This window comes from Cebidichthys violaceus, unplaced genomic scaffold, assembly GCF_023349555.1.
Source record: "Cebidichthys violaceus isolate CVI_PGR_0920_01 unplaced genomic scaffold, fCebVio1.0.p SCAF_2, whole genome shotgun sequence".
In the NCBI taxonomy this organism is placed as follows: Eukaryota; Metazoa; Chordata; class Actinopteri; order Perciformes; family Stichaeidae; genus Cebidichthys; species Cebidichthys violaceus.
Genome location: NW_027176372.1, coordinates 72,501 through 99,089, shown reverse-complemented (window position 1 = coordinate 99,089; position 26,589 = coordinate 72,501). Strand labels below are relative to the sequence as shown.

At 44.0% G+C, this 26,589-nt stretch overlaps 2 protein-coding genes across 4 annotated transcripts in view; both read left to right on the top strand.

Moving 5' to 3' along the window:
- Positions 1–1,890: 1,890 nt before the first annotated feature.
- Positions 1,891–17,562, top strand: rnf130 (ring finger protein 130). The gene is made up of 10 exons (XM_068714037.1): positions 1,891–2,109; positions 2,222–2,348; positions 3,791–4,076; positions 5,587–5,778; positions 7,069–7,319; positions 8,637–8,708; positions 9,180–9,262; positions 9,433–9,529; positions 9,649–9,835; positions 14,532–17,562. The coding sequence occupies exons 3-10, from the start codon at positions 3,821–3,823 to the stop codon at positions 14,639–14,641; spliced, it is 1,248 nt and encodes a 415-aa protein (XP_068570138.1). The 5' UTR covers positions 1,891–2,109; positions 2,222–2,348; positions 3,791–3,820; the 3' UTR covers positions 14,642–17,562.
- Positions 17,563–18,324: 762 nt separating this feature from the next.
- The window catches only part of LOC137875076 (TBC1 domain family member 9B), a 14,838-nt gene continuing 6,573 nt past the window's right edge, over positions 18,325–26,589 (top strand). For 2 of the 3 annotated variants that reach the window (XM_068714035.1, XM_068714034.1), the window contains exons 1-12: positions 18,325–18,575; positions 20,107–20,217; positions 20,297–20,415; positions 20,503–20,734; positions 21,613–21,871; positions 22,378–22,585; positions 23,383–23,580; positions 23,706–23,849; positions 24,914–25,064; positions 25,139–25,353; positions 25,735–25,852; positions 26,270–26,472. In XM_068714035.1, coding sequence (XP_068570136.1) covers positions 18,458–18,575; positions 20,107–20,217; positions 20,297–20,415; positions 20,503–20,734; positions 21,613–21,871; positions 22,378–22,585; positions 23,383–23,580; positions 23,706–23,849; positions 24,914–25,064; positions 25,139–25,353; positions 25,735–25,852; positions 26,270–26,472 — 2,076 coding nt within the window. In that variant the 5' untranslated portion in view covers positions 18,325–18,457. The remainder of the gene's footprint in view (positions 18,576–20,106; positions 20,218–20,296; positions 20,416–20,502; positions 20,735–21,612; positions 21,872–22,377; positions 22,586–23,382; positions 23,581–23,705; positions 23,850–24,913; positions 25,065–25,138; positions 25,354–25,734; positions 25,853–26,269; positions 26,473–26,589) is intronic. The other variant, XM_068714036.1, reaches the window with a different exon arrangement.

Genomic DNA, 26,589 nt, shown 5'->3' with positions numbered 1-26,589 from the left:
CATCCCCTTCTTGTACACAGCGTTGATGTTGGTCTTCAGTTCAGTCTGTTGTCGATGGAGACACCCAGGTACTTGTCCTCCTCCACCATGTTCACGTCCTCTCCCAGAACAGGTACTTGTACTCCTCCACCTTGTCCACGTTCTCTCCCAGAACAGGTACTTGTCCTCCTCCACCATGTTCACGTCCTCTCCCAGAACCGGTACTTGTACTCCTCCACCTTGTCCACGTTCTCTCCCAGAACAGGTACTTGTCCTCCTCCACTATGTCCACGTCCTCTCCCAGAACAGGTACTTGTCCTCCTCCACCATGTCCACGTTCTCTCCCAGAACAGGTACTTGTCCTCCTCCACCATGTCCACGTCCTCTCCCAGAACAGGTACTTGTCCTCCTCCACCATGTCCACGTTCTCTCCCAGAACAGGTACTTGTCCTCCTCCACCATGTTCACGTCCTCTCCCAGAACCGGTACTTGTACTCCTCCACCTTGTCCACGTTCTCTCCCAGAACAGGTACTTGTCCTCCTCCACTATGTCCACGTCCTCTCCCAGAACAGGTACTTGTCCTCCTCCACCATGTCCACGTCCTCTCCCAGAACAGGTACTTGTCCTCCTCCACCATGTCCACGTTCTCTCCCAGAACAGGTACTTGTCCTCCTCCACCATGTCCACGTCCTCTCCCAGAACAGGTACTTGTCCTCCTCCACCATGTCCACGTCCTCTCCCAGAACAGGTACTTGTCCTCCTCCACCATGTCCACGTCCTCTCCCAGAACAGTTACTTGTCCTCCTCCACCATGTCCACATCCTCTCCCAGAACTCTCAGCGGCTGTGGAGCCGTCGTCTTCCCTGAAGTCGACCACCATCTCTCTGGTCTGGGCCACGTTCAGAAGCAGGTGATTTCGACCGACCCACTCCACAAAATCCTCCACTACTACTGCAGTGATCTTTACGGCCCGCTTCCTGACTCTGGAGGTGGACAAGTCCAGGATGGGGGGCAGGCTGGAACCAGTGATCGTCTCTGCAGACCTGACAGTCCGTTGTAGTCTGTTTCTGTCTGTCATCTCCACAGTTGTGAGATTGTTCAGCTCCAGGTTGTTCTGACCACACCAGAGGACCAGCTGTTCAACCTCCCGTCTGTACGCAGACTCAGATCGTCTCTGATGAGGCCGATGACTGTTGTATTGTCTGAGAAGTTCAGGAGTTTAACAGACGGGTCTTTTAAGGTGCAGTCGTTGGTGTAGAGGGAGAAGAGCAGTGGGGAGAGACCACATCCCTGGGGGGTCCAGTGCTGATAGTCCGGGTGCTGGATGTGATTTTCCCAGCCTCACCAGTGAGCTCCAGTATCAGGATGAACAAAGGTTTTCTTTGTACACTTAAATTAAATACATTTTTGTCTTAAAATATTTAAATGTTAAGACATCTCCACTCTATATGTTAACGGTTATATAATGATGATGATTATCATCATTATTATTGTTATTATTATTATCTTTATTGTTATTATTATTAATATTACTATCTTTATTATTCTTATTGTTGTTATTCTTATTCTTATTATTGTTATTATTATTATCTTTATTATTAATAATAATAATTATTATTGTTATTATTATATGTATTATTATTATTCTCTTTATTATTGTTATTGTTATTATTATCTTCATTATTATTGTTGTTATTGTTGTTATCTTTATTGTTATTGTTGATAATCATTATATTGTGATGGTTGAGAGTTAGAAACCACAGACAGGTTGTCAGACAGACAGGTGGAGGGTCTCTCGTCAGGTCTCGCGACAGCTGATCAAATCTCAGGTACCTAAACACGAAGGTGTCGCTCAAGCTCCCTGTCTGCCGCCTCCCCTCGCCTGGCTCTGCGCATGCGCAGTGCGCCCCAAACTGAGAACCGAGACGGGGATCGAGTCTCCGCACCAAAGAGACCACCAGCTGGAACAAAACCGGAATAAAACACGGAACCGCTGCAGGATCCGACCTCCGTAGACCCACCGAGGACCACCAGACATTCACCAGGACCACAGCAGACAGAAGGCGGGAGGAGAGCGGAGACAGGCGGGGTCTGTCGCTGGGAGCTGCCTGTCTGTCCGCCTGCAGACGGTAAGACAAAGCGGCTTCAAACGGCGTTTAAACACCGAGTCACGGGGCTGCACGTCAAACCATCTTTTATGTAATGGACCTCTGAATGTCTCTGCATGTCTTTAACCTCCAGGGTCTCAGGTCCGGAGACATGGCGGCGTGAAGGTCCAGATGTTGGCCTGTAATGATGCTCCATGATCAGACAGACACACGGACAACACTGTCTGTCCTCGAGAGGCTGATCCAGGACTTCACTCAGCGTGAGGACATGCTGGGACACTAAGAGGACACACAGGGACATAAAGAGGACAAACCGAGACATTTAGAAGACCCGAGACATAAAGAGGATATACAGGGCCATTAAGAAGACCCGAGACATAAAGAGGACATACAGAGACATAAAGAGGACAAACTGAGACATTTAGAAGACCCGAGACATAAAGAGGCTGCATAGAGACATTAAGAAGACATACAGAGACATTAAGAGGACACACAGAGACATTAAGAAGACCTGAGACATAAAGAGGCTGCATAGAGACATTAATAGGACAAACATTGACATTAAGAGGACAAACATTGACATTAAGAGGACATACAGAGACATTATAAAGACACACAGGTACATTAAGAGGACAAACATTGACATTAAGGGGACATACAGAGACATTAAGAGGACACACAGGGACATAAAGAGAACAAACTGAGACATTTAGAAGACCCGAGACATAAATAGGCTGCATAGAGACATTAAGAAGACATACAGAGACATTAAGAGGACACACAGAGACATTAAGAAGACCTGAGACATAAAGAGGCTGCATAGAGACATTAATAGGACAAACATTGACATTAAGAGGACAAACATTGACATTAAGAGGACCTGAGACATAAAGAGGACATACAGAGACATTATAAAGACACACAGGTACATTAAGAGGACAAACATTGACATTAAGGGGACATACAGAGACATTAAGAGGACAAACCGAGACATTTAGAAGACCTGAGACATAAAGAAGACATTCAGAGACATTAACAAGACCTGAGACATAAAGAGGACATACAGAGACATTAAGAAGACCCAAGACATTAAGAGGACATACAGGGACATTAAGAGGACAAACAGAGACATGTATAAGACCTGAAACATAAAGAGGCTGCATAGAGACATTATAAAGACACACAGGGACATTAAGAGGACAAACATTGACATTAAGAGGACATACAGGAACATTAAGAGGACAAACCGAGACATTTAGAAGACCCGAGACATTAAGAGGACAAACATTGACATTAAGAGGACATACAGGAACATTAAGAGGACAAACCGAGACATTTAGAAGACCCAAGACATTAAGAGGACAAATAGAGACATTTGTAAGACCTAAAACATAAAGAGGCTGCATAGAGACATTCAGAGACATTAAGAAGACTTGAGACATAAAGAGGACATACAGAGACATAAAGAAGACATACAGAGACATTAAGAGGCATACAAGGACATTAGGAGGACACACAGATACATAAAGAGGACACACAGGGACATTAAGAAGACCTGAGACATAAAGATGCTTTTAAGGACATTGAAAACAAAGATATTTTGATGATAAAGAGACATTAAGACATTTTCATTTGACATACAGGAGACAGTTGGACAGGAAGTTGTTGTCAAAAGGAGTTATTCCTTGTTGTCTCCTGATAGTTTGGATGTAACCAAGACTGAAAGGACGACATGATGTCCCCAAGGTGGACCCATCTGCCCACTTCGTTGGTCCTGGTCCTGGTTTTGTCCCGCTCAGTGGCAGCGGCCCGCTCTGACAGAAACATGGTGTCAGAGGAGAACGTGGGCGCCACGGTGAACGCCACGGTTCTTGACGGACGAGGGAACGCTGTCCACCTGATGAGCAGCGATGATGGGACGTACGGACAGAACTCACCTAAAGTGGACACCAGGGGACGTGTCATCGCACCTGTACAGCATCACGGAGGTACATCACACCTGAGATCACATCACACCCGAGGTCACATCACACCCGAGGTCACAGAACACCCGAGGTCACATCACACCCGAGATCACAGAACACCCGAGGTCACATCACACTCAAGGTCACATCACACCCGAGGTCACATCACACCCGAGATCACATCACACCCGAGGTCACATCACATCCGAGATCACAGAACACCCGAGGTCACATCACACCCGAGGTCACAGAACACCCGAGGTCACATCACACCCGAGGTCACATCACACCTGAGATCACATCACACCCGAGGTCACATCACACCCGAGGTCACATCACACCCGAGGTCACAGAACACCCGAGGTCACATCACACCCGAGATCACAGAACACCCGAGGTCACATCACACTCGAGGTCACATCACACCCGAGGTCACATCACACCCGAGATCACATCACACCCGAGGTCACATCACATCCGAGATCACAGAACACCCGAGGTCACATCACACCCGAGGTCACAGAACACCCGAGGTCACAGAACACCCGAGGTCACAGAACACCCGAGGTCACATCACACCCGAGATCACATCACACCCGAGGTCACATCACACCTGAGATCAATCACAACACACCTGATTGTTTCAGACTCATGTGAGCCAAAGACAATAACTAAACACAGTAATAAAGTAATGTAACAAGGTAGTCTAACAAGGTAATGCAACGAGGTAGTTAAATGAGGTAATGTAACAAGGTAATCTAACGAGGTAGTTTAATTAGGTAATGTAATGAGGTAATGTAACGAGGTAATCCAACAAGATACTCTAACGAGGTAATCTAACGAGCTAGTCTAACGACGTCATCTAGAACCATATGTTCCTTATGATGGTCACATGCTAGAGTCCTGCTTCATACAGACGGGATGCTGTGAATGGAGATGCTCTGCTGCTGGTGCTTTTACATATGAAAGTGCCTGGTAGTATCTGTAGTAGTTTATGTAGTATATGTAGTACTGAGACACTGCAGTGCTCAGGCTGAAGGTCGAGGCGTCTCTACTCTCAGGTCAGATTACAGTCAGACTCTGAAGGACACTGCAGCTGATATCTGGTACAACTGATACTGTTTACTGGTAGAGATCAGTCGAGACCTTCTCTGTGTGAAACCTTTAGACCATTCTGTGAGCTGTTTGTGGTATTTCCTGTCTCTGATGTCATTAGTGATGTCATCAGGGACAAATAACCGTTATTATTCATGCTGGTTAGCCACAGCACTAACCTTGTAGCCACAGCTACTGTTTATTACCAGTAGTGTGTGTTGGGTAAATATGTTTCTTTTTTTTCCTCTATTGTTACACCACTCTGTAATCTTCAGCTGTCAGTGATGATGATCTGGTGATCAATAAGTGAACCTAAATCTGATTTCAGTGGCGACATTAAAAACACTCAAATGGAAATACTAATGGAACATCTCTTTAAAATGTGAGTGTGTTATCTTTGTAATGAAGCGGTAACCATGATAATGGTCTGTTTCCTCAGTGGTGGACCGGCAGGGCTGCGACCCCGGCACTCGGTTCCTGGTCCCTCCTCGGGGCATCCAGTGGGTGGCACTGCTGCAGAGAGGAAACTGCACCTTTAAAGAGAAGATTCAGAAGGCGGCCGCCTACAACGCCACGGCCGTCCTCATCTACAACAACTCCACCGACAAGACGGTCAAGATGGGACACGAAGGTCAGAACCGGCACGTTATTGTCAGGAAGTAGTGTACAGAGTATCTGAGCAGGTGTGGTGTACAGTGTACCTGAAGAGGAAGTAGTGTACAGTGTACCTGAGTAGGAAGTAGTGTACAGAGTACCTGAGCAGGTGTGGTGTACAGTGTACCTGAAGAGGAAGTAGTGTACAGTGTACCTGAGGAGGAAGTAGTGTACCTGAGCAGGAAGTAGTGTACAGTGTACCTGAGTAGGAGTAGTGTACAGTGTACCTGAGGAGGAAGTAGTGTACAGTGTACCTGAGGAGGAGTAGTGTACAGTGTACCTGAGGAGGAAGTAGTGTACAGTGTACCTGAGGAGGAGGAAGTAGTGTACAGTGTACCTGAGGAGGAAGTAGTGTACAGTGTACCTGAGGAGGAGTAGTGTACCTGAGCAGGAAGTAGTGTACAGTGTACCTGAGTAGGAAGTAGTGTACAGTGTACCTGAGGAGGGGTAGTGTACCTGAGCAGGAAGTAGTGTACAGTGTACATGAGTAGGAAGTAGTGTACAGTGTACCTGAGGAGGAGGAGTAGTGTACAGTGTACCTGAGTAGGAAGTAGTGTACAGTGTACCTGAGGAGGAGTAGTGTACCTGAGCAGGAAGTAGTGTACAGTGTACATGAGTAGGAAGTAGTGTACAGTGTACCTGAGGAGGAAGTAGTGTACAGTGTACCTGAGTAGGAAGTAGTGTACAGTGTACCTGAGGAGGAGTAGTGTACCTGAGCAGGAAGTAGTGTGCAGTGTACATGAGTAGGAAGTAGTGTACAGTGTACCTGAGGAGGAGTAGTGTACAGTGTACCTGAGGAGGAGGAGGAGGAGGAGGAGTAGTGTACAGTGTACTTGAGTAGGAAGTAGTGTATTATTCCTCTGATTGAGAGGAAGACGATGATGAAGGTGTGTGTATGTGAGAAGTGACTTCCTGAGGGTCGATCTTGTGATCTAAATATAGACGGGGACTTGTCATTAATTGATGAGGTCACTGTGACCTCACACTCTATGCGTGCGTGCGTGCGTGCGTGCGTCGCCTGATGCTGAATGTCAGAGAGCAGAAATTGAAACAAACGATCTGGCGAGCAGAAAATTAATAATAATAACAAAACAAACAGTTTAAACAATAAACATATTACATAACTAACATAAGTGTTGTAAAGACTATTATACTAATGTCCAGTGTAGTACTGTTATACTGCAGTACTTCGTAGTAGTGTTATACTGCAGTACAGTGTTGTACTGTTATACTGCAGTACCGTGTAGTAGTGCTTCTGTCGGTGCAGGTACTGGTGACACGGTGGCCGTGATGATCACAGAAGCCTATGGTAAAGAGATCCTGGCACACCTGGAGAGGAACCTGACGGTCTTGGTCTCTGTGGTGGTGGGTCAACGTGGTCCCACCAAAAACATCAACCGAGGCTCGCTGGTGTTTGTTTCCATCTCCTTCATCGTCCTGATGATCATTTCATCAGCCTGGCTCATCTTCTACTTTATCCAGAAGATCCGCTACACCAGCGCCCGGGACCGCAGCCAGGTAGCACGCTAACACACCGCTAACATGCTTATATACAGCTAACACACGCTAACACACCGCTAACATGCTCTTATACAGCTGAAACACGTTACCATACAGCTAACATGCTAACTCAAAGCTATCAAGCTAACACACAGCTAACAGACGTTAGCATTATTAACATAATGCTAACATACCACTAACGTAATACTTAAAAGCTAACACACCGCTAACAGGCTTAAAACAGAGCTAACACCCTCCTCCTCTGGTTCAGATGAATCATTAATATTTAATGAGATGAATCTCTGCTGGAAGTGTTAGTACCCCCCCGGTGTAATATAACCTCTCAGGACTACAACCTTCACTTCACCTCCTGCAGTCTGTCAGGGAGCCAGCATCTACTCACGCCTGTAGTAGTATTCACAGTACTGTAGTACTCTAGATCTAACGACAGTAGTACTGTAGTACTCTGGACCTAACCACAGTAGTCAGTGATTCCTCTAGGTTTACAGCTTTGGGGGGGGCTGACACCGACACCAACACTTAAAGGAATCATGGTGTTCATGTGTTTCTTTTAATGACAGCAGTCAATATAACAACTGAACTATTATTTGAACTGTACATTGAACTAAACATCAGAACATTTCTTTTTATGACAATTATCCACAAAGTGTGCAGCTTTTGTCACTGCAGTGTATCTTTCTTGGCTTCTGGAAGAACATTTCCAGAACCTCTTGATATGGGAAGTCAGAACCGACTGGCCCATTTATCGAGATCCGCATGATGGCTGTAAGATGGTCTCTTTGCAGCTCGTTTAAAAAACGCAGATATTGTTGTCTGCTTTTCAGCTGGTTAACGTGACATATTTTCCGACGCATGCTCTCTGTCGCTGGTGGGAGTTTGCTCACCTGTGTGTGTGTGTGTGTGTGTGTGTGTGTGTGTGTGTGTGTGTGTGTGTGCGCGCGTCGGGGCGGAACTCCGCCGTGAGCGATACAGAGAGCAGAGGAGAATTTTAAACACGACCATGTAGAGACAGAAATGACATGCCATCTGTAAATAAGATAAATAACATCAGACTATTTAGTTTGTTTAATTAAAGAACAAGGTGTAGACCTGTTCTATAGGAAAGGGACCTTAAATGACTTCTGTTGTGATCTGGCGCTATATAGAAAATAAAATTAACTAGACCTTCAAGGTGGGGGAGGGGGTGCCGTTGGGGGGGGTGGGGCGGGGCGCCCCCCTAATATAATGGTAGGGGAAACACTGGTAGTACTGTAGTACTCTGGTCCTAACCACAGTAGTACTGTAGTACATGTGTCCTCTCTCTCCATCTCTCAGCGTCGTCTTGGCGATGCAGCAAAGAAAGCCATCGGGAAGTTGACGACGAGGACGGTGAAGAAAGGAGACAAGGTAAAGACTTCTGTTACCTCCTTCTTCTTCTGTGGTACTGAGGTCTGATACATGGTGGGCAGAAGGACCCAGAGGTTTCAGGTTCTGTGTTGTGATGTACTCCGCTCTGACACAAAGGTCGTAGGTCACAGGACGATGGTTAGTGAAGATAAACAAAGATCTGACGAGTCGTTTAAAATGGCAGAAGACACTGATCTAACTAGTTAATACACTGACCAGTTAACAATTTAACCAGTTAACACACTGACCAGTTACTAATTTAACCAGTTAATAAACTGACCCTGTTAATACACTGACCAATTAATCCACTGACCAGTTAATCTCACCACAGAGACTCGACACCACCTCCAGTTCCGGCCATAATTCACACCAGATATCTTGATCATAATATTGTGGATTAACCTCGTTTTGAAGAGTGTTGATGTCACTTCAACATGTTCATCTGTGTTTTTCTGTGTTTTTCTGTCACAGGAAACTGATCCAGACTTTAACCACTGTGCCGTGTGCATTGAAGCTTATCAGCTGAATGATGTGGTTCGCATTCTGCCCTGCAAGTGAGTCTGAAAACACCAGACTAGGGTCACCAGTCAGACCAGTGTCACCAGATGGATGACCCTGTCCGTGTCCTGTTGGTTCTAATGTTTTGATGACCCGTGTCCTGTTGGTTTTGATAATTTGATGACCCGTGACCTGTTGGTTCTGATGGTTTGACCCGTATCTGCAGACATGTCTTCCATAAGCTGTGTGTGGACCCCTGGCTGAACGAACACTGCACCTGTCCCATGTGTAAACTCAACATCCTCAAAGCTCTCGGCATCATGGTGAGTCCTCACTGACATAAACAACACAAACATACCAGGCGTGTTATTAACAAGTTATTGTCTCCTTTCTTCTGTCTGTCCTCTATGTATCCTCTGTGTGCTCTGCCCTCTGTCCTCAGACCAGTCTTCCCTGCATGGACAGCATGGTGTTGGATGTGGAGCGTCTGGGCGTCAGTCAGGCGTCCGGTGGTCAGAGGCTGACGCTGGGAGACAGCAACCAGCCGTCCATTAGCCTCGAGCCGCTCAGCCCCCCCCACCCCGAGGTCACGCCCAGAACACCTGCTGACATCACCATTGCTGTGACCAGTAAGACACGGCACCACACGGCACAATAACCATAAAAGTCTTTACTGTTAGGGCAACTAATCACCACAGGCAACTTTAATTATTTAAAATACATCTTTACACTGTCATGGAACAGCTTTACACTGTCATTTAGCAACTTTACACTGTCACTAGCAACTTTACAATGTTGTAGATCAACTTTACACCATCATTTAGCAACTTTACACTGTCACTAGCAACTTTACAATGTTGTAGAGCAACTTTACATTGTCACTAGCAACTTTACAATGTTGTAGATCAACTTTACACCATCATTTAGCAACTTTACACTGTCACTAGCAACTTTACAATGTTGTAGATCAACTTTACACCATCATTTAGCAACTTTACACTGTCACTAGCAACTTTACAATGTTGTAGAGCAACTTTACATTGTCACTAGCAACTTTACAATGTTGTAGATCAAATTTACACCATCATTTAGCAACTTTACACTGTCACTAGCAACTTTACAATGTTGTAGAGCAACTTTACACTGTCACTAGCAACTTTACAATGTTGTAGAGCAACTTTACACTGTCACTAGCAACTTTACAATGTTGTAGAGCAACTTTACACTGTCACTAGCAACTTTACAATGTTGTAGAGCAACTTTACACTGTCACTAGCAACTTTACAATGTTGTAGAGCAACTTTACACTGTCATCTAGCAACTTCACAAGCTTGTAGAGCAACTTTACACTGTCATCTAGCAACTTCACAAGCTTGTAGAGCAACTTTACACTCATCTAGCAACTTTACAATGTTGTAGGGAAACTTTACACTCATCTAGCAACTTAACAATGTTGTAGAGCAGCTTTACACCATTAATACTGCATAGGTTAGTTTAGGTTACTTTTATTTGTACCCGTAGGTAGACTTGGTTTGCAATAGAAGGCGAGGCATCCATCTCGACGCACATTACAATCAACACAGACAACAAGACAGACATGATTAAAGTACACAAGGCTACAAATCAGTAAATCACTAAATAAAATAAAGAAGTACAAAAACGTTGCTTCTATAGCATCTGTGTACTGTTGCTATCATTTGTTCACCTGAGTGATGTTCTGCTGGTACAAAGCTGTGTTTATACCGCTTTGTTCTACACCGTGGGACCATATACCTCCGTCTAGAAGGAAGAAGCTGAAACTCCCTGTAAAGGGTGGAGTCGTCCTTTAAAATGGAGCCAGTTATCCGTTGTAACTGTCTGGTGTACAGGGACTCTAAGTTAAGCTGTGACTCATCAGCCTGCTAAACCATTTCACAATTTGATACAGAGAGTTTCTGTTCTTTAAAGATTGTCAAAACCATGACACCAAAGAAAAAGATAAAATTGATTCAATAAAAGCACGATAAAATAAGGTCATCATGGTTTTGTCAATTTAGAAATAGGACAGTTTCCTCAAACAAAACAAACGCTGGAGCCCCTTTTGGACACGGCTACACAGTTTGCTTCAAAGTTCAGTTTTGAGTCGGTAATTGTCCTAAGATATTTGTGTGATTGTACACATTCCACTGTCTGACCCTGAATAGATATGACTTCATGTGTGTGGGCTCGTCTTCTAAAGTCAATTATCATGTCTTTGGTTTTAGATATGTTTAATTGAAGATAGGACTCCTCACACCACTTCACAAAGTGGTCAATGACTGGGCCGTGGCTGGTCTCATTGTCCTGAAGCCGACTAACAATAACAGAATCATCTGCGTACTTTAGGATGGTCCTATCTTCATACCTGCTCTGACACATGTTTGTGTAGAGGATGAATAATAGGAGCGAAAGCACACATCCTTGTGGGGAGCCAGTGGAGGAGCAATAGGACTCTTTGTGTCCTCTGAGTTAAAAAGTCAAGAATCAGTCTTGTGGGCTGGAGTCAAATTGCTCTAAAAGCCGTCTGGTTAAAATATGGGGTTGAATTGTGTTAAAAGCAGAGGAGAAATCAACAAATAGAAGTCTGACATGAGATCCATTTTCCTCCAAGTGTTTAAAAAGTACATGAAACAAAGTGACTGTGGCCTCTTCTACTCCTCTGTGTGGCCTATAAGCAAACTGCATGGGATCAAGTGCTTGCTCAGGTTTTCCTTAAAATTTCTGATCTTACTAGTTTTTCAAAAGTTTTTATTAAAATTGATGTGAGAGTGACCGGTCTAAAATCATATAGACTTTTTGGGCAACTGGATTTGGGAACAGGGAATACCACAGCATCCTTTCAGACCGTAGGTACATGCTGTACCTGTAAGACTTGTTAAACATGTAGTGGAATACAGGACGCAGTTCTTTTGCACAAGATTTAAGTAAACGGCCACAGATGTTGTCAGGTCCATGACTCTTATACTCTTGTCTTAAGGAAGGCCTGTTCCACATCCTGTTGGTCTGTGTCAAAGTGCTGGTTGTCTTCCAGTTTGTAATTCTGTTCCTGAATTTCATTACTAAAATCAAAGGCATCAAAATGAATATAAAAACGATTGAGGGCATTAGCAAACTCAGTATCTGAATTGAAGCCATCCAAAGTGACATGACTGCTGTTCTTTGGATTCCCGAGGCCTGCTATAGTTCTCATGCTAGCCCGGGCTGAGCCATCTTCTTCTCTAGTTCACTTTTATGTTTCTGTTTTGCTTGTAACATTACTATTTTCAGCTCTTTGGTAGCTATATGCAGATCAGAGGCTACTCCCTTTTCTGTGTGCTGGACAGGTTTGGTCACCCATGGTTTGTTATTCGGGTACATTTTAACTCGCTTACAAGGAATGATCATGTCCTATGGTGAATACACTTATTGTAAGTCGCTTTTGATAAAAGCGTAAAAGCTAAATGACTGTAATGTAATGTAATGTCCGTAAAAAAGGTAGCATATGAGCATGTCACATCAACAACTTCATCCAAACATCACCACCAGGCTGGTTAAACATGTCCCAGTCAGTGCAGTCATAACATTCCTGCAGCAGAGCACAGATTCTTCTGTCCAGTCTTCTATGTCCTTCGTCCGTGCGTTCTCTCTCTTTAACACCGTTTTATATATGAGCAGTAGATGCACACCGTTATGATCCGCAGAGCCCAGTGGGGGTAGTGGGAGTGATTTATAAGCGTTCTTTACTGGGAAATACTGTCATCTAGCAACTTAACAATGTTGTAGAGCAACTTTACACTGTTAATTCTGTCATATAGCAACTTAACAATGTTGTAGAGCAACTTTACACCGTTAATTCTGTCATCTAGCAACTTAACAATGTTGTAGAGCAACTTTACACCGTTAATTCTGTCATCTAGCAACTTAACAATGTTGTAGAGCAACTTTACACCGTTAATACTGTCATCCAGCAACTTAACAATGTTGTAGAGCAACTTTACACCGTTAATTCTGTCATCTAGCAACTTAACAATGTTGTAGAGCAACTTTACACCGTTAATTCTGTCATCTAGCAACTTAACAATGTTGTAGAGCAACTTTACATCGTTAATACTGTCATATAGCAACTTAACAATGTTGTAGAGCAACTTTACACCGTTAATACTGTCATCCAGCAACTTAACAATGTTGTAGAGCAACTTTACACTGTTAATTCTGTCATATAGCAACTTAACAATGTTGTAGAGCAACTTTACAGTGTTAATACTGTCATCTAGCAACTTAACAATGTTGTAGAGCAACTTTACACCGTTAATTCTGTCATCTAGCAACTTAACAATGTTGTAGCGCAACTTTACACCGTTAATACTGTCATCTAGCAACTTAACAATGTTGTAGAGCAACTTTACACTGTTAATACTGTCACCTAGCAACTTAACAATGTTGTAGAGCAACTTTACATCGTTAATACTGTCATCTAGCAACTTAACAATGTTGTAGAGCAACTTTACACCGTTAATACTGTCATCCAGCAACTTAACAATGTTGTAGAGCAACTTTACACTGTTAATTCTGTCATATAGCAACTTAACAATGTTGTAGAGCAACTTTACACCGTTAATTCTGTCATCTAGCAACTTAACAATGTTGTAGCGCAACTTTACACCGTTAATACTGTCATCTAGCAACTTAACAATGTTGTAGAGCAACTTTACACCGTTAATACTGTCATCTAGCAACTTAAAAATGTTGTAGAGCAACTTTACACCGTTAATTCTGTCATCTAGCAACTTAATGTTGTAGAGCAACTTTACACTGTTAATACTGTCATCTAGCAACTTAACAATGTTGTAGAGCAACTTTACACCGTTAATTCTGTCATCTAGCAACTTAATGTTGTAGAGCAACTTTACACTGTTAATACTGTCATCTAGCAACTTAACAATGTTGTAGAGCAACTTTACACCGTTAATACTGTCATCTAGCAACTTAACAATGTTGTAGAGCAACTTTACACTGTTAATACTGTCATCTAGCAACTTAACAATGTTGTAGAGCAACTTTACACCGTTAATACTGTCATCTAGCAACTTTACCCTTGTCATAAAGCAACTTCTCACTCTAGTGTGATCACTAGATGGAGCCAATGACATCATAAATACACACCTGATGATGTCATCAGTTCAGTCTGAGAGACTCTCTAGTGTAGATTTGACATGTTGGTGTTGATACAACTGATGTTCATACTGAAGTAAATGAACAGTAATCACTAATGTTTGTAGATGTATGTTTATGACTAATATGGAGCATGTTGTGTTTTTGTCCCTTCAGGCGGAGGTCACTTCTTCAACAGGACCTCGATGTCTCCTCTGGTGGTCTGTGAGATGGAGCTACCAGACATCCAGGCCTCGCTAGACCGCTATGACGACAACAAGTCCTGAGGACCGTCATCATGGTTTACGACCCCCCTCCACCTGAGGAGTGGGGGGTGGGGGGTTCTGATAAAGACAACCTGGACAAACTTTAAAACATCATCAATCCATCAGATTTCCTTCAGACTGAACATGGAGTCTAGACTCTGGTCTGGATCCGGTTCTAAGTTTACACTTGTTAACCTTGACACTCGGGGCCGGTTGTTGGGTCAAATCCTTAAAACACTACGTAAAACAAATAATTCAGAGAACTGAACTCCAGATCCGACTCCGGCCCAGGATCCACAACCTGAACTAGGTTTCTCTGGTAGAGCTGGAGGTAATGTTGTTGTTCAACTTTGAGAAAAGATCCTGGAAAACTTCCAGTCCATCAAAGCGCTTTTGTGTTCTTGGAAAAGGGTTTCTGGGTCCTGAGTTCCTGAAAAGGTTCCTTGAAAGGTTACTGAGCACCTCAGAAAGTTTCTGGGTCCCTGGAAAACTTAGCAAATTCCTTAAATGGTTCTAGGGAAGGTCCTGGGTTCTTAAAAAGGTTGTGTTTCTGGAAAAGTCTCTAAAAGGTTCCTCTAAAAAGTACCTGGATTCCTTAAAGACTTTCTTGGTTCTGAAAATGGTCCAGAGTGCCCAACAAGGTTCCTTACAAATTGTCAGAGTTCCTTAAAGTTCACAGGCTCCTGGAAAAAAGTATTTAAGAGTGCCTGGAAAGGTTTGAGAGTTCTTAAAGATATTCCTCAGTTCTCAGTGGTTTCATAGGTTCCCTGTGCTCCGTAAAAGAAGAACCCAAATGTTCATTGGAGTTAATTAAGGTTCTTGAGATTCTAAGGAGGTTGTTTGGTTCTCAAACTTCTTGAGCGCCCAAACTGTTCTTGGAGAGGTTCTTGAGGTCTTAAAAGGATTCTTGGATTCTAAAAAAACGTTTTAGTTCCTACAAAGGTTCTTGAAATGGTTCTTGAGTCTTTTAAAAAGGTTCCTGTTTTCCTGGAAAAAATTAGTTGAGTAATCCCTCCTAAAACGATCTTACCTGAACCTCTATGGACCTGAAAGCATCGAGACCAGAACCAGAACAAACACAGTGAAGGTTTCTCTCCATGTCGTAACTCTGCAACCTGACCCTCTGTCTGAAGACCTGGACCTGGATCAGAACTCCTCCCTCTACTAGAGACACTGTCTGAGCTGATTCTTCCTATTCATCATCAGACTGGAACCAGGACCAGTGGATGAACCGGATCCTCTGTAGAGACTCTTGAGGAAACAATCGTGGACTTTAAAGCTTGATTTATTGGAGGGTCGTGAGAAAAGTGACGTCACCAGACACGCCCCTTTTTTAAATACGTGGAGGTGGATCGACGTAGACCATGAGGAACTTTGAGGAGCTTCCAGAAACCATCACAGAGTAAAAAGATCCAAACGTTTCCCCGACACGACTCCACGTCCGCTCATTGTTGGAAAGTATAACCAAGGCTTCACAGTGTTAACTCCTCTGTAGCTCAACACATGTTTCTCTGTAGAACAAAGAGACGTTAGATTTAAAGGAGCAGTCCAACATCTCAGAAGATACTCTGGTTCTCTGTTTCTATCAGGTGGAGTTCCTCAGGGAGGTGACGCGAGTCCTCTGTTATCAGTGACGTGTGGTGAGGTTGGTGTCTGGTGAGGCTCTGACTCAGATGTACAAACATATGAACCCAATAGAGAAGCTTACATCACCATTCAACTGGCAGCTTGACCATTGACTACTGGTTGTTTTCATATTTCATATCAGCATTCTTTACAAACACATAGGCAAAGTACATATTTGATTACACCAGGAGCTGGTGCACCGCAATCCGGATCACAGCTCCGGCTGTGTTTTATTTTGAAAAATGACCGGATGCTCTATCCCTTATCGGTGTCTGACTTCCTGTCTGGGTCGATCTGCTCTGTGCAGCTTGACGCGATAAACCCGACCCGTGGGCTCTCTCTCGCCCCCTTCAGTGAGGCAGAGGTACTGTTTGTCTCTCTGTGCTTCTTCACTGCGGTTTAATGTCAGATCAGAAACACTAAACATGTTCTACACAGACGTGAAATACATTATTCTATGTAAAGAAAGGACATCTAATAAAAGAGTCTACAGATATTACAGTGGTGACAAACAATGAGACAGAAAAAGACTCAACAGTTAGTGAGGATTCACAGTGAGGTGAGGAACAGCTGGTCACTGCCTCACCTCACTGTCTGCTCTGTTTGAACAGGACATGACATCATTCAGAGGTTCTGATTATAGAAATGCTTGAAATGATTGGAATCATACAGGAATTACATTTATAGCACAGATCAGTAGAGAAATATTAATTTTTATTTTATGATGACAGGCTCTGCCTCACCTGCCTCCCCTGACCGCACGTCCCTGTTTGTTATTAAAAGTTCTAGAGGTTTTAAACTTGTTCTTCAGAGTCAGACGAGAAGATGAGTAGCTAACAAACCAACAAATCAGCGGTCCCTCCTGTAGTCAGCTGGTTTAAATGACAGTCAACATCTGAATTCCTCTGGTCTGTGAGCCAAAGAGAAGAGAGTCTGAGGTGGGTCACTTCCTGTAACTGTAAGCAAAACATTCTTCCTATTGGCTGACGGACCTGAGAACCAGAGTGTCTCCTGAAGTGACGGACTGCTCCTTTAAGACGTATTAAACAGCTTCTGAATTACTCAGCGTGTAATAATAAGCTCCAGTGAAGGAGCTCCATATAATAAAAGCATTATACAATCTATAACCTGACTGATCGATCAATATTATCTCTGAAGTGACCTGAGGACCCGTATGTCCTCGTGTCTGCGTCACATGGTGACGATGATGTCACATAATGGTGGTGATGAAGAGGATGAGTATGATGCTTTCAGTTCACTGTGTCTCTTACTGCCTCAGCATTTAAGTGTCATTAAAGTGTCTTTATTGCCTTTAACATGCAGCCGTCTCATTTATTTATCAGATATATGTTAATATGAGAATATGAATGTGACTCAATATATTAGGATTAAAACGAGTGACAGTGGGTGAGTGGAGAGCAGGATCGCCTTTCAATCAGAGGGTCGGAGGTTTGATCCCCAGCTCCTGCTCTGCTAGTCTCAAGTCAATGTGTCCTTGAGCAAGACACTTAACCCCAAAATGTCTCCCGTAGCTGCAGCTACAGTGTGTGGTTGGATACTGAATTGTAAGTCGCTTTGGATAAAAGCGTCTGCTAAATGACTGTAATGTAAAGCAACCTGGTGGAGGGACACATATAATCTACTAATTATATCTTTATTTAACTTATATATTATTAATTACATCTTTATTTAATATATCTTTATTTAACTTATATATTATTAATTATATCTTTATTTAACTTATATATTATTAATTATATCTTTATTTAACATATCTTTATTTAACTTATATATTATTAATTATATCTTTATTTAACATATCTTTATTTAACTTATATATTATTAATTATATCTTTATTTATCTTATATATTATTAATTATATCTTTATTTAACTTATATATTATTAATTATATATTTATTTAACTTATCTTTATTTAACTTATATATTATTAATTATATCTTTATTTAACTTATATATATTTTAAATGTTTATTTAATCATAAACGTTCAGAAGAGTTGACGTGACGTAATGACGCATCATGCACAGAGGGCGGGTTCTGCAGCGTCATACCCGGAAGTGATGTTCAGTCAGCAGACTTGGTGAAAACAACAACATCGGGTCGCTGTTTGTCTGAATCCGGAGCCGTCCGTTAACAGCGGTTCTTCTCCCGGTGTTTCCCCGACGGAGGGTGAGCAGAGAGCGGGTAGAGATGTGGATCCATCCGGAGGAGGTGCTGCTGGCCGGAGCTCTGTGGGTCTCTGAGCGGGCCAACCCGTTCTTCATCCTGCAGAGGAGGAAGGGACACGGCCGAGGGGGGGGACTCTCTGGTGAGTCCACTACAGTCCACTACAGTTCGCTACAGTCCACTGCAGTCCACTACAGTCCGCTATAGTCTGCTACAGTCCACTACAGTCCATTACAGTCCATTACAGTCCACTACAGTTCGCTACAGTCCACTACAGTCCGCTACAGTCCACTGCAGTCCACTACAGTTCGCTACAGTCCACTGCAGTCCACTACAGTCCGCTTTAGTCTGCTACAGTCCACTACAATCCATTACAGTCCACTACAGTCCACTACAGTTCGCTACAGTCCACTGCAGTCCGATACAGTCCACTGCAGTCCGATACAGTCCACTGCAGTCCGCTACAGTCCACTATAGTCTGCTCCAGTCCACTCCACTACAGTCCGCTACAGTCCACTAAAGTCCGCTACAGTCCACTACAGTCTGGGTCTGTTTGATACAGTCCACTACAGTCTTAAACCAGTTAGGACTATAAGGACTATAAGGACTTTGAGGACTATAATGACAATAAGGACTTTGAGGACTATAAGGACAATACAGATTTTGAGGACTATAAGGACTTTGAGGACAATAAGGACTATGAGGACTATGAGGACTGCATTAATGGAAGAATTATGAGTGAACGAGTGTTCTTCCTCTCGGTAGTCTCCAAATATTTAGTGTGGATCCTACACACTGTTGAGACAAAATGAGACCTCTGAACTTTAGTGGACTATATCAAACAGACCTCTGTCCCTGTCTCTCTGTTTGAAGGTCTACTGGTTTACCTCTGTCCTTGTCTCTCTGTGTGAAGGTCTACTGGTTTACCTCTGTCCTTGTCTCTCTGTGTGAAGGTCTACTGGTTTACCTCTGTCCTTGTCTCTCTGTGTGAAGGTCTACTGGTTTACCTCTGTCCCTGTCTCTCTGTTTGAAGGTCTTCTGGTTTACCTCTGTCCCTGTCTCTCTGTTTGAAGGTCTACTGGTTTACCTCTGTCCCTGTGTCTCTGTGTGAAGGTCTACTGGTTTATCTCTGTCCCTGTCTCTCTGTGTGAAGGTCTACTGGTTTACCTCTGTCCCTGTCTCCCTGTGTGAAGGTCTTCTGGTTTACCTCTGTCCCTGTCTCTCTGTTTGAAGGTCTACTGGTTTACCTCTGTCCCTGTCTCTCTGTGTGAAGGTCTACTGGTTTACCTCTGTCCCTGTCTCTCTGTTTGAAGGTCTACTGGTTTACCTCTGTCCCTGTCTCTCTGTGTGAAGGTCTACTGGTTTACCTCTGTCCCTGTCTCTCTGTTTGAAGGTCTACTGGTTTACCTCTGTCCCTGTCTCTCTGTGTGAAGGTCTACTGGTTTACCTCTGTCCCTGTCTTTTTGTGTGAAGGTCTACTGGTTTACCTCTGTCCCTGTCTCTCTGTGTGAAGGTCTACTGGTTTACCTCTGTCCCTGTGTTTCTGTGTGAAGGTCTACTGGTTTACCTCTGTCCCTGTCTCTCTGTTTGAAGGTCTACTGGTTTACCTCTGTCCCTGTCTCTCTGTGTGAAGGTCTACTGGTTTACCTCTGTCCCTGTCTCTCTGTTTGAAGGTCTCTTGGTTGGGACTTTGGATGTGGTGCTGGACTCCAGTGCAAGAGTGGCTCCTTACAGGATCCTGCTACAGACTGCGGACTCTCAGATCTACTGGAACGTGGCCTGTGGTGGGTCAGCTGGACCAGGACCGCTTTAATTGGCTGAGTTTTTGTGTCTTGTTTGTTGACCCTCAGTTGTGTCTTGCAGGCTCATCCAGGAAGGAGATCACGGAGCACTGGGATTGGCTGGAGTCCAACCTGCTCCAGACCATCTCCATCTTTGACAACGATGAAGACGTCACCACCTTCGTCAAAGGAAAGATATCTGTATGTCACTTCCTGTTTGACCCCGTGAGGTCGTTTCTCTTTTCCTGTGTGTGTGATTGTGTCAGTAAGTGATGTCACTTCCTGCAGGGCATCATTGCGGAGGAGAACCGGCTGAAGCAGGGGGAGGAGCAGGAGGAGGATTGTGGGAAGTTTCGAGAGGCAGAGCTGAAGATGAGGAGGCTGTTCGGGATGCCTGAGGAGGAGAAGCTGGTGAATTATTACTCCTGCAGCTACTGGAAGGGCCGAGTGCCGCGGCAGGGCTGGCTCTACCTGTCCGTCAACCACCTGTGCTTCTACTCCTTCCTATTGGGCAAGGAGGGTAAGACCGGCCAATCACAGGACAGAGTTTAATGATGTCATCTATACAGTCTGTGCAGGAGGAAACGGGAGACACTTTTATGTCCTGTTGTCTTTATTAAAGAGTAAATTAACACAGTGTTTTACTTTAAACACACCCAAACAACTTCCACAAGTACCACAATATACTATTGCAGTTTCTTCTGGAGGTACTTGAAAGTACTTCTGTATTTACTAGGGAGTAATTCTTTGGTTACCAGAAGGCACTGATATAGAGACCTGAAGGTACTTCTGGAGTTATCTGAAGGTACTTCTGGAGTTATTTGAATGTACTTCTGGAGTTATTTGAATGTACTTCTGGAAGTATCTGAAGGTACTTCTGGAGTTATCTGAATGTACTTCTGGAATTATCTGAAGGTACTTCTGGAGATATTTGAATGTACTTCTGGAGTTATCTGAAGGTTCTTCTGGAGTTATCTGAAGGTACTTCTGGAGTTATTTGAATGTACTTCTGGAGTTATTTGAATGTACTTCTGGAGTTATCTGAAGGTTCTTCTGGAGTTATTTGAATGTACTTCTGGAGTTATCTGAAGGTTCTTCTGGTGTTACCTGAATGTACTTCTGGAGTTATCTGAAGGTTCTTCTGGTGTTACCTGAAGGTACTTCTGGAGTTATCTGAAGGTACTTCTGGAGTTACCATTGGAGTGACCCAAAAGTATTACCAGCCAATAATAAAGTGACTCTAATTTTCATTTAGTAACATGGAGAACTGCTTTTAGTATTAAGTTACTCTTTAATAATTCTTTGGAATAAAGCTATTTGAAATAAGACGACACAATCATCGTGTATTCTTCCTTGTTTGTATTTAAATTCATATATTTGTATGACTTCTCCTCTCAGTGACCCTGGTGGTTCAGTGGACAGAGGTGACCCAGCTGGAGAAGAACGCTACTCTGGTGTTTCCGGAGAGTGTTCGTGTCAGCACGCGTCATACCGAACATTTCTTCTCCATGTTCCTCAACATCAACGACACCTTCAAGCTGATGGAGCAGCTCGCCACCATCGCCATGCGCCAGCTTCTCGATAACGAGGCCTTTGCTGCCGACCGCTCGCTGCCCAAACCCTGCAAGACGCTCAAGAACGTCTCTGCGCTCAAGAGGTATCACTCTGTTCAGTAACTGTCCACCTGATTTCAAGCTACCAGGGTTTCCTCTGATCAGAGTAAAGTGGAAATTCTGAACACATTTTTTTTGCTGATTGGAGATTTAGAGTAGGTGATTCTATAGTTTGTAATGTAATATATTTACATAAACAAAACAATGTACATTTTTTTGTGAATTGGGATGTTGTTTATGATCATTTTGTGCTCCTGCTTGTCAGCCTGGACTTCTCTGTCCTGGACCTTCTCTGTCCTGGACCTTCTCTGTCCTGGATCTTCTCTGTCCTGGACCTTCTCTGTCCTGGACCTTCTCTGTCTTGGACCTTCTCTGTCTTGGACCTTCTCTGTCTTGGACCTTCTCTGTCCTCAACCTTCTCTGTCCTCTACCTTCTCTGTCCTGGACCTTCTCTGCCCTGGACCTTCTCTGTCCTGGACCTTCTCTGCCCTGGACCTTCTCTGTCCAGGACCTTTGACCTGACCAGGTGTTTCCTGTTCTTGTCTTGCAGAGATTTGGACGCAAGGGCGAAGAACGAGCGCTACCGGATGATGTTCCGGCTGACGCAGGAGGAGCGTCTGGACGGACACACGGACTGCACACTGTGGACGCCGTTCGCGAAGATGCACGTGGTCGGACAGCTGTTCATCTCCAACAACTACATCTGTTTTAACAGCAGAGAAGAAGGCTTGTGTCAACTCATCATCCCTCTTAGAGAGGTAAACAAGCTGTCAATCAATCGCCTTATAGTCATGTTGTTTGATGATAATTTGTCTTGATCCTCGTCAGTCGTGTTTAATTCTTTGAGCCCAAAGACAAATTTCTACATTGTGGTCATTAAAGTCCTGAACTAACTAACTAACTAACAAAAAAAATCTACTTTAAACAAATGAAAACATGTAACACAACCCATGAAGCTGGAATTTGGACAGATTATTACGGACAAAATATTATTTTCTCTCCACACATTCCAACAATACAATAAGAATACAATAAGAAGTGACACAGCTACTGGTGGAGTGTTCCCTGTAAACACACAAAGCCTGCTCTGTTCAGAAAAGATTCATATTTTTTCACCAGAAGGAGAGGAGTAACAATAAAATTAAATCAAGCAAAAATAATCAGGGAAATTGGAAGTATAAGCAAAGAGAAGGAATTTATTAACAAATGAAACAATAAGTATTCACTTACAACCAAAAGCAGATTAAGTCCAGAACAAAAATGGTACAAAATCACAGATCACAGCTGCAGAGCTTTCACACAATCACAGCCACTGATACAGGCTGCAGCTCACTCAGGTCCTTAATGATTGAAGGAGTAAGAGTCGTACCTGGAGGGGGAGACGGCATGTGACAATGACCTTCTGTAGAACTTGAACTTCTTAAACTCCAGAAGTACCTCTGATTAGAAAACAAGACACGTAAACCATGATCCAAACTAAGTAACAAGCCATGGTTTCTATTTATTATCATGCTCATTACTCAGTGATTTTTACCCATCATCCTCTGCTCCTCAGGTGTCCATTGTGGAGAAGGCGGACAGCAGCAGTGTCCTGCCTTGTCCCGTCTCCATCAGCACCAAGAACAAGATGAACTTCCTGTTTGCCAACCTCAAAGACAGAGACTTCCTGGTCCAACGCATCTCCGACTTTCTGCAGCGAACACCCGACAGCTCATGGGGCGACACCAGCCCCCTGTCTCTGATTGGTCACTCGGTGTGTCACTCGTGTCGAGGTTCTGATCTGCTGGGACCAAAGTCCGATCAGAAGTTATTAGGCTTGTGCGAGATGAGCTGCGCCTTGTCTGTAAAGTTGTTCTGATGTGTGTTTTGTTTCCTCAGGCATCCTCCACTGCCCCCTCGTCCTTGTCTTCAGGGTCTGAGTCCGTCAGGGCGCGTCATTACCACCCTGGTCTGCCCACAGCCAGCCATGGTCTGCTGCAGCTCTACCACCAAGACGCTCCGGAGGACCTGGGACCCAAAGCCGTGAGTTCAAGTCCCAACAGTCCTTTTAGATACTGAACTGGACTGGTACTGTTAGATACTGAGGACCTTTTAGATGCAGAGGACCCTTAGGTATTGAGGAGTACTGTTAGATACTGAGGACCTTTTAGATACAGAGGACCCATAGGTACTGAGGAGTACTGTAAGATACAGAGGACCCTTAGATACTGAGGACCCTTAGGTACTGAGGAGTACTGTTAGATACTGAGGACCCTTAGGTACTGAGGAGTACTGTTAGATACTGAGGACCTTTTAGATACTGAGGACCCTTAAGTACTGAGGAGTACTGTTAGATACTGAGGACCTTTTAGATACTGAGGACCCTTAGGTACTGAGGAGTACTGTTAGATACTGAGGAGTACTGTTGGGTCCTGAGAAGTACTGTTGGGTCCTGAGCAGTACTGTTGGGTCCTGAGCAGTACTGTTGGATACTGAGGAGTAGTGTTGGGTCCTGAGCAGTACTGTTGGATACTGAGGAGTACTGTTGGGTCCTGAGCAGTACTGTTGCGTACTGAGGAGTACTGTTGGGTCCTGAGCAGTACTGTTGGATACTGAGGAGTACTGTTGGATACTGAGCAGTACTGTTGGATACTGAGGAGTACTGTTGGATACTGAGGAGTACTGTTGGGTCCTGAGCAGTACTGTTGGATACTGAGAAGTACTGTTGGATACTGAGGAGTACTGTTGGATACTGAGGAGTACTGTTGGGTCCTGAGCAGTACTGTTGGATACTGAGCAGTACTGTTGGATACTGAGGAGTACTGTTGGGTCCTGAGCAGTACTGTTGGATACTGAGGAGTACTGTTGGATACTGAGGAGTACTGTTGGGTCCTGAGCAGTACTGTTGGATACTGAGGAGGGCCAACAGACACTGATCTAGTCTTGCGATGTCTTGGTTCCAGATGTTTAGTATCTTTTGATCGAGACTGATGTGAATGTGTGAAATGAAGCTACAGTTTAATGGTCCTGTGTCAGACTGTAGAAGTAAATTCTCACTTTCCCCCATCTTCTCCTCCCCTCCATCCTTCCCTCTTTCCCTCCTGTAGATGAAGGAGAAGATGAAAGAGGAGGCGTGGAATATACATTTCTCCGAGTTTGGTCGAGGTGTCTGCATGTACCGAACCTCCAGAACCAGAGAACACGTCCTCAACGGGATCCCAGAGCGCCTGAGAGGGGAGCTGTGGCTGCTGTTCTCTGGTCAGTGTTAGTTAATTATTTCATATCAAAGGTAAACTGAGACTCTGTATTCACCTGTCCCACTTTTGGTCCAGGAGCACAGAACGAGATGGCGACCCACCCTGGTTACTACGGTGACCTGGTGGAGCAGGCCATGGGGCTGTGTTCGCTGGCTACCGAGGAGATCGAGCGAGACCTCCACCGCTCGATGCCCGAGCACCGTGCCTTCCAGAACGAGACGGGTATCGCGGCGCTGCGACGCGTCCTCACTGCCTATGCTCACCGCAACCCAGGGATCGGGTACTGTCAGGTATAAAATAAAGTATGTTATGTGAAATAAAGTGAAATACAACCCAGGGATCGGGTACTGTATACAAAAAACTGGTACAAAGTGGACCGAATACTGCCAGGTCAAAACAAAAATTTATGTAAAACTGAAAAAATTGTAAAAAACATACATCACGTACATTGACTTCAAGTAATTTTTCATTGTCAAAATACATATGAAATACATATAGTTATATACAGTACACATACAGTTTTGTTAATTGTATATTCTGTACTGAAATTTACATTTAAAAACATTAATTAAATTAAACACAAATTACTGTGGGCCATGAATAAATATAGAGTATAGAGATATTAAAGTATTCAAAAAAGTGACACATATTCATACTTGTTCCTCCTCCAGGCAATGAACATTGTCACCTCTGTCTTGTTGCTCTACTGTCCGGAGGAGGAGGCCTTCTGGCTGTTGGTGGCGTTGTGTGAGCGGATGCTGCCCGACTACTACAACACCAGAGTCGTAGGTCAGTAGCAACACCAGGGTCTGTAGCTCAGTAACAAAACCAGAGTCTGTAGGTCAGTAACAATACCAGAGTCTGTAGATCAGTAACAATACCAGAGTCGTACGTCAGTAGCAACACCAGAGTCGTACATCAGTAGCAACACCAGAGTCGTAGGTCAGTAACAACACCAGGGTCTGTAGGTCAGTAGCAACACCAGAGTCGTAGGTCAGTAACAACTCCAGGTACTTGAAGTCCTAGACCACCCTATCCGTTAAAGAAGACATGACATGTCTACCACCTCGCAGACAGTTTCTTTCATTAGTGTTTCTAAAACCCTAAAACATTGTTCTTACATAAATGAGTATCTGTTATACTGTATCAGCTGTGAGGTGCAGAACACCGTCCTGTTCTCATGTTGTTTCTGTCCCTTCCCTGCAGGTGCTCTGGTGGATCAGGGAGTGTTTGAGGAGCTGACTCGAGCCTTCCTCCCTCTTCTGTATGAACACATGCAGGAACTGGGTGTGATCTCCACCATCAGCCTGTCCTGGTTCCTCACACTCTTCCTGTCTGTGATGCCCTTCGACAGCGCCGTCCTATTAGTCGACTGCTTCTTCTACGAAGGAATCAAGGTCACCTTTCAGGTCAGACTACACTTAACTCACTGTTGACTGATTGATCAGCAGCTTCTTCTGCAGGGGCATCAAGGTTATCTTCCAGTCATGACACAATGTAACTGCTCTGTCTGTCTGTCTGTCTGT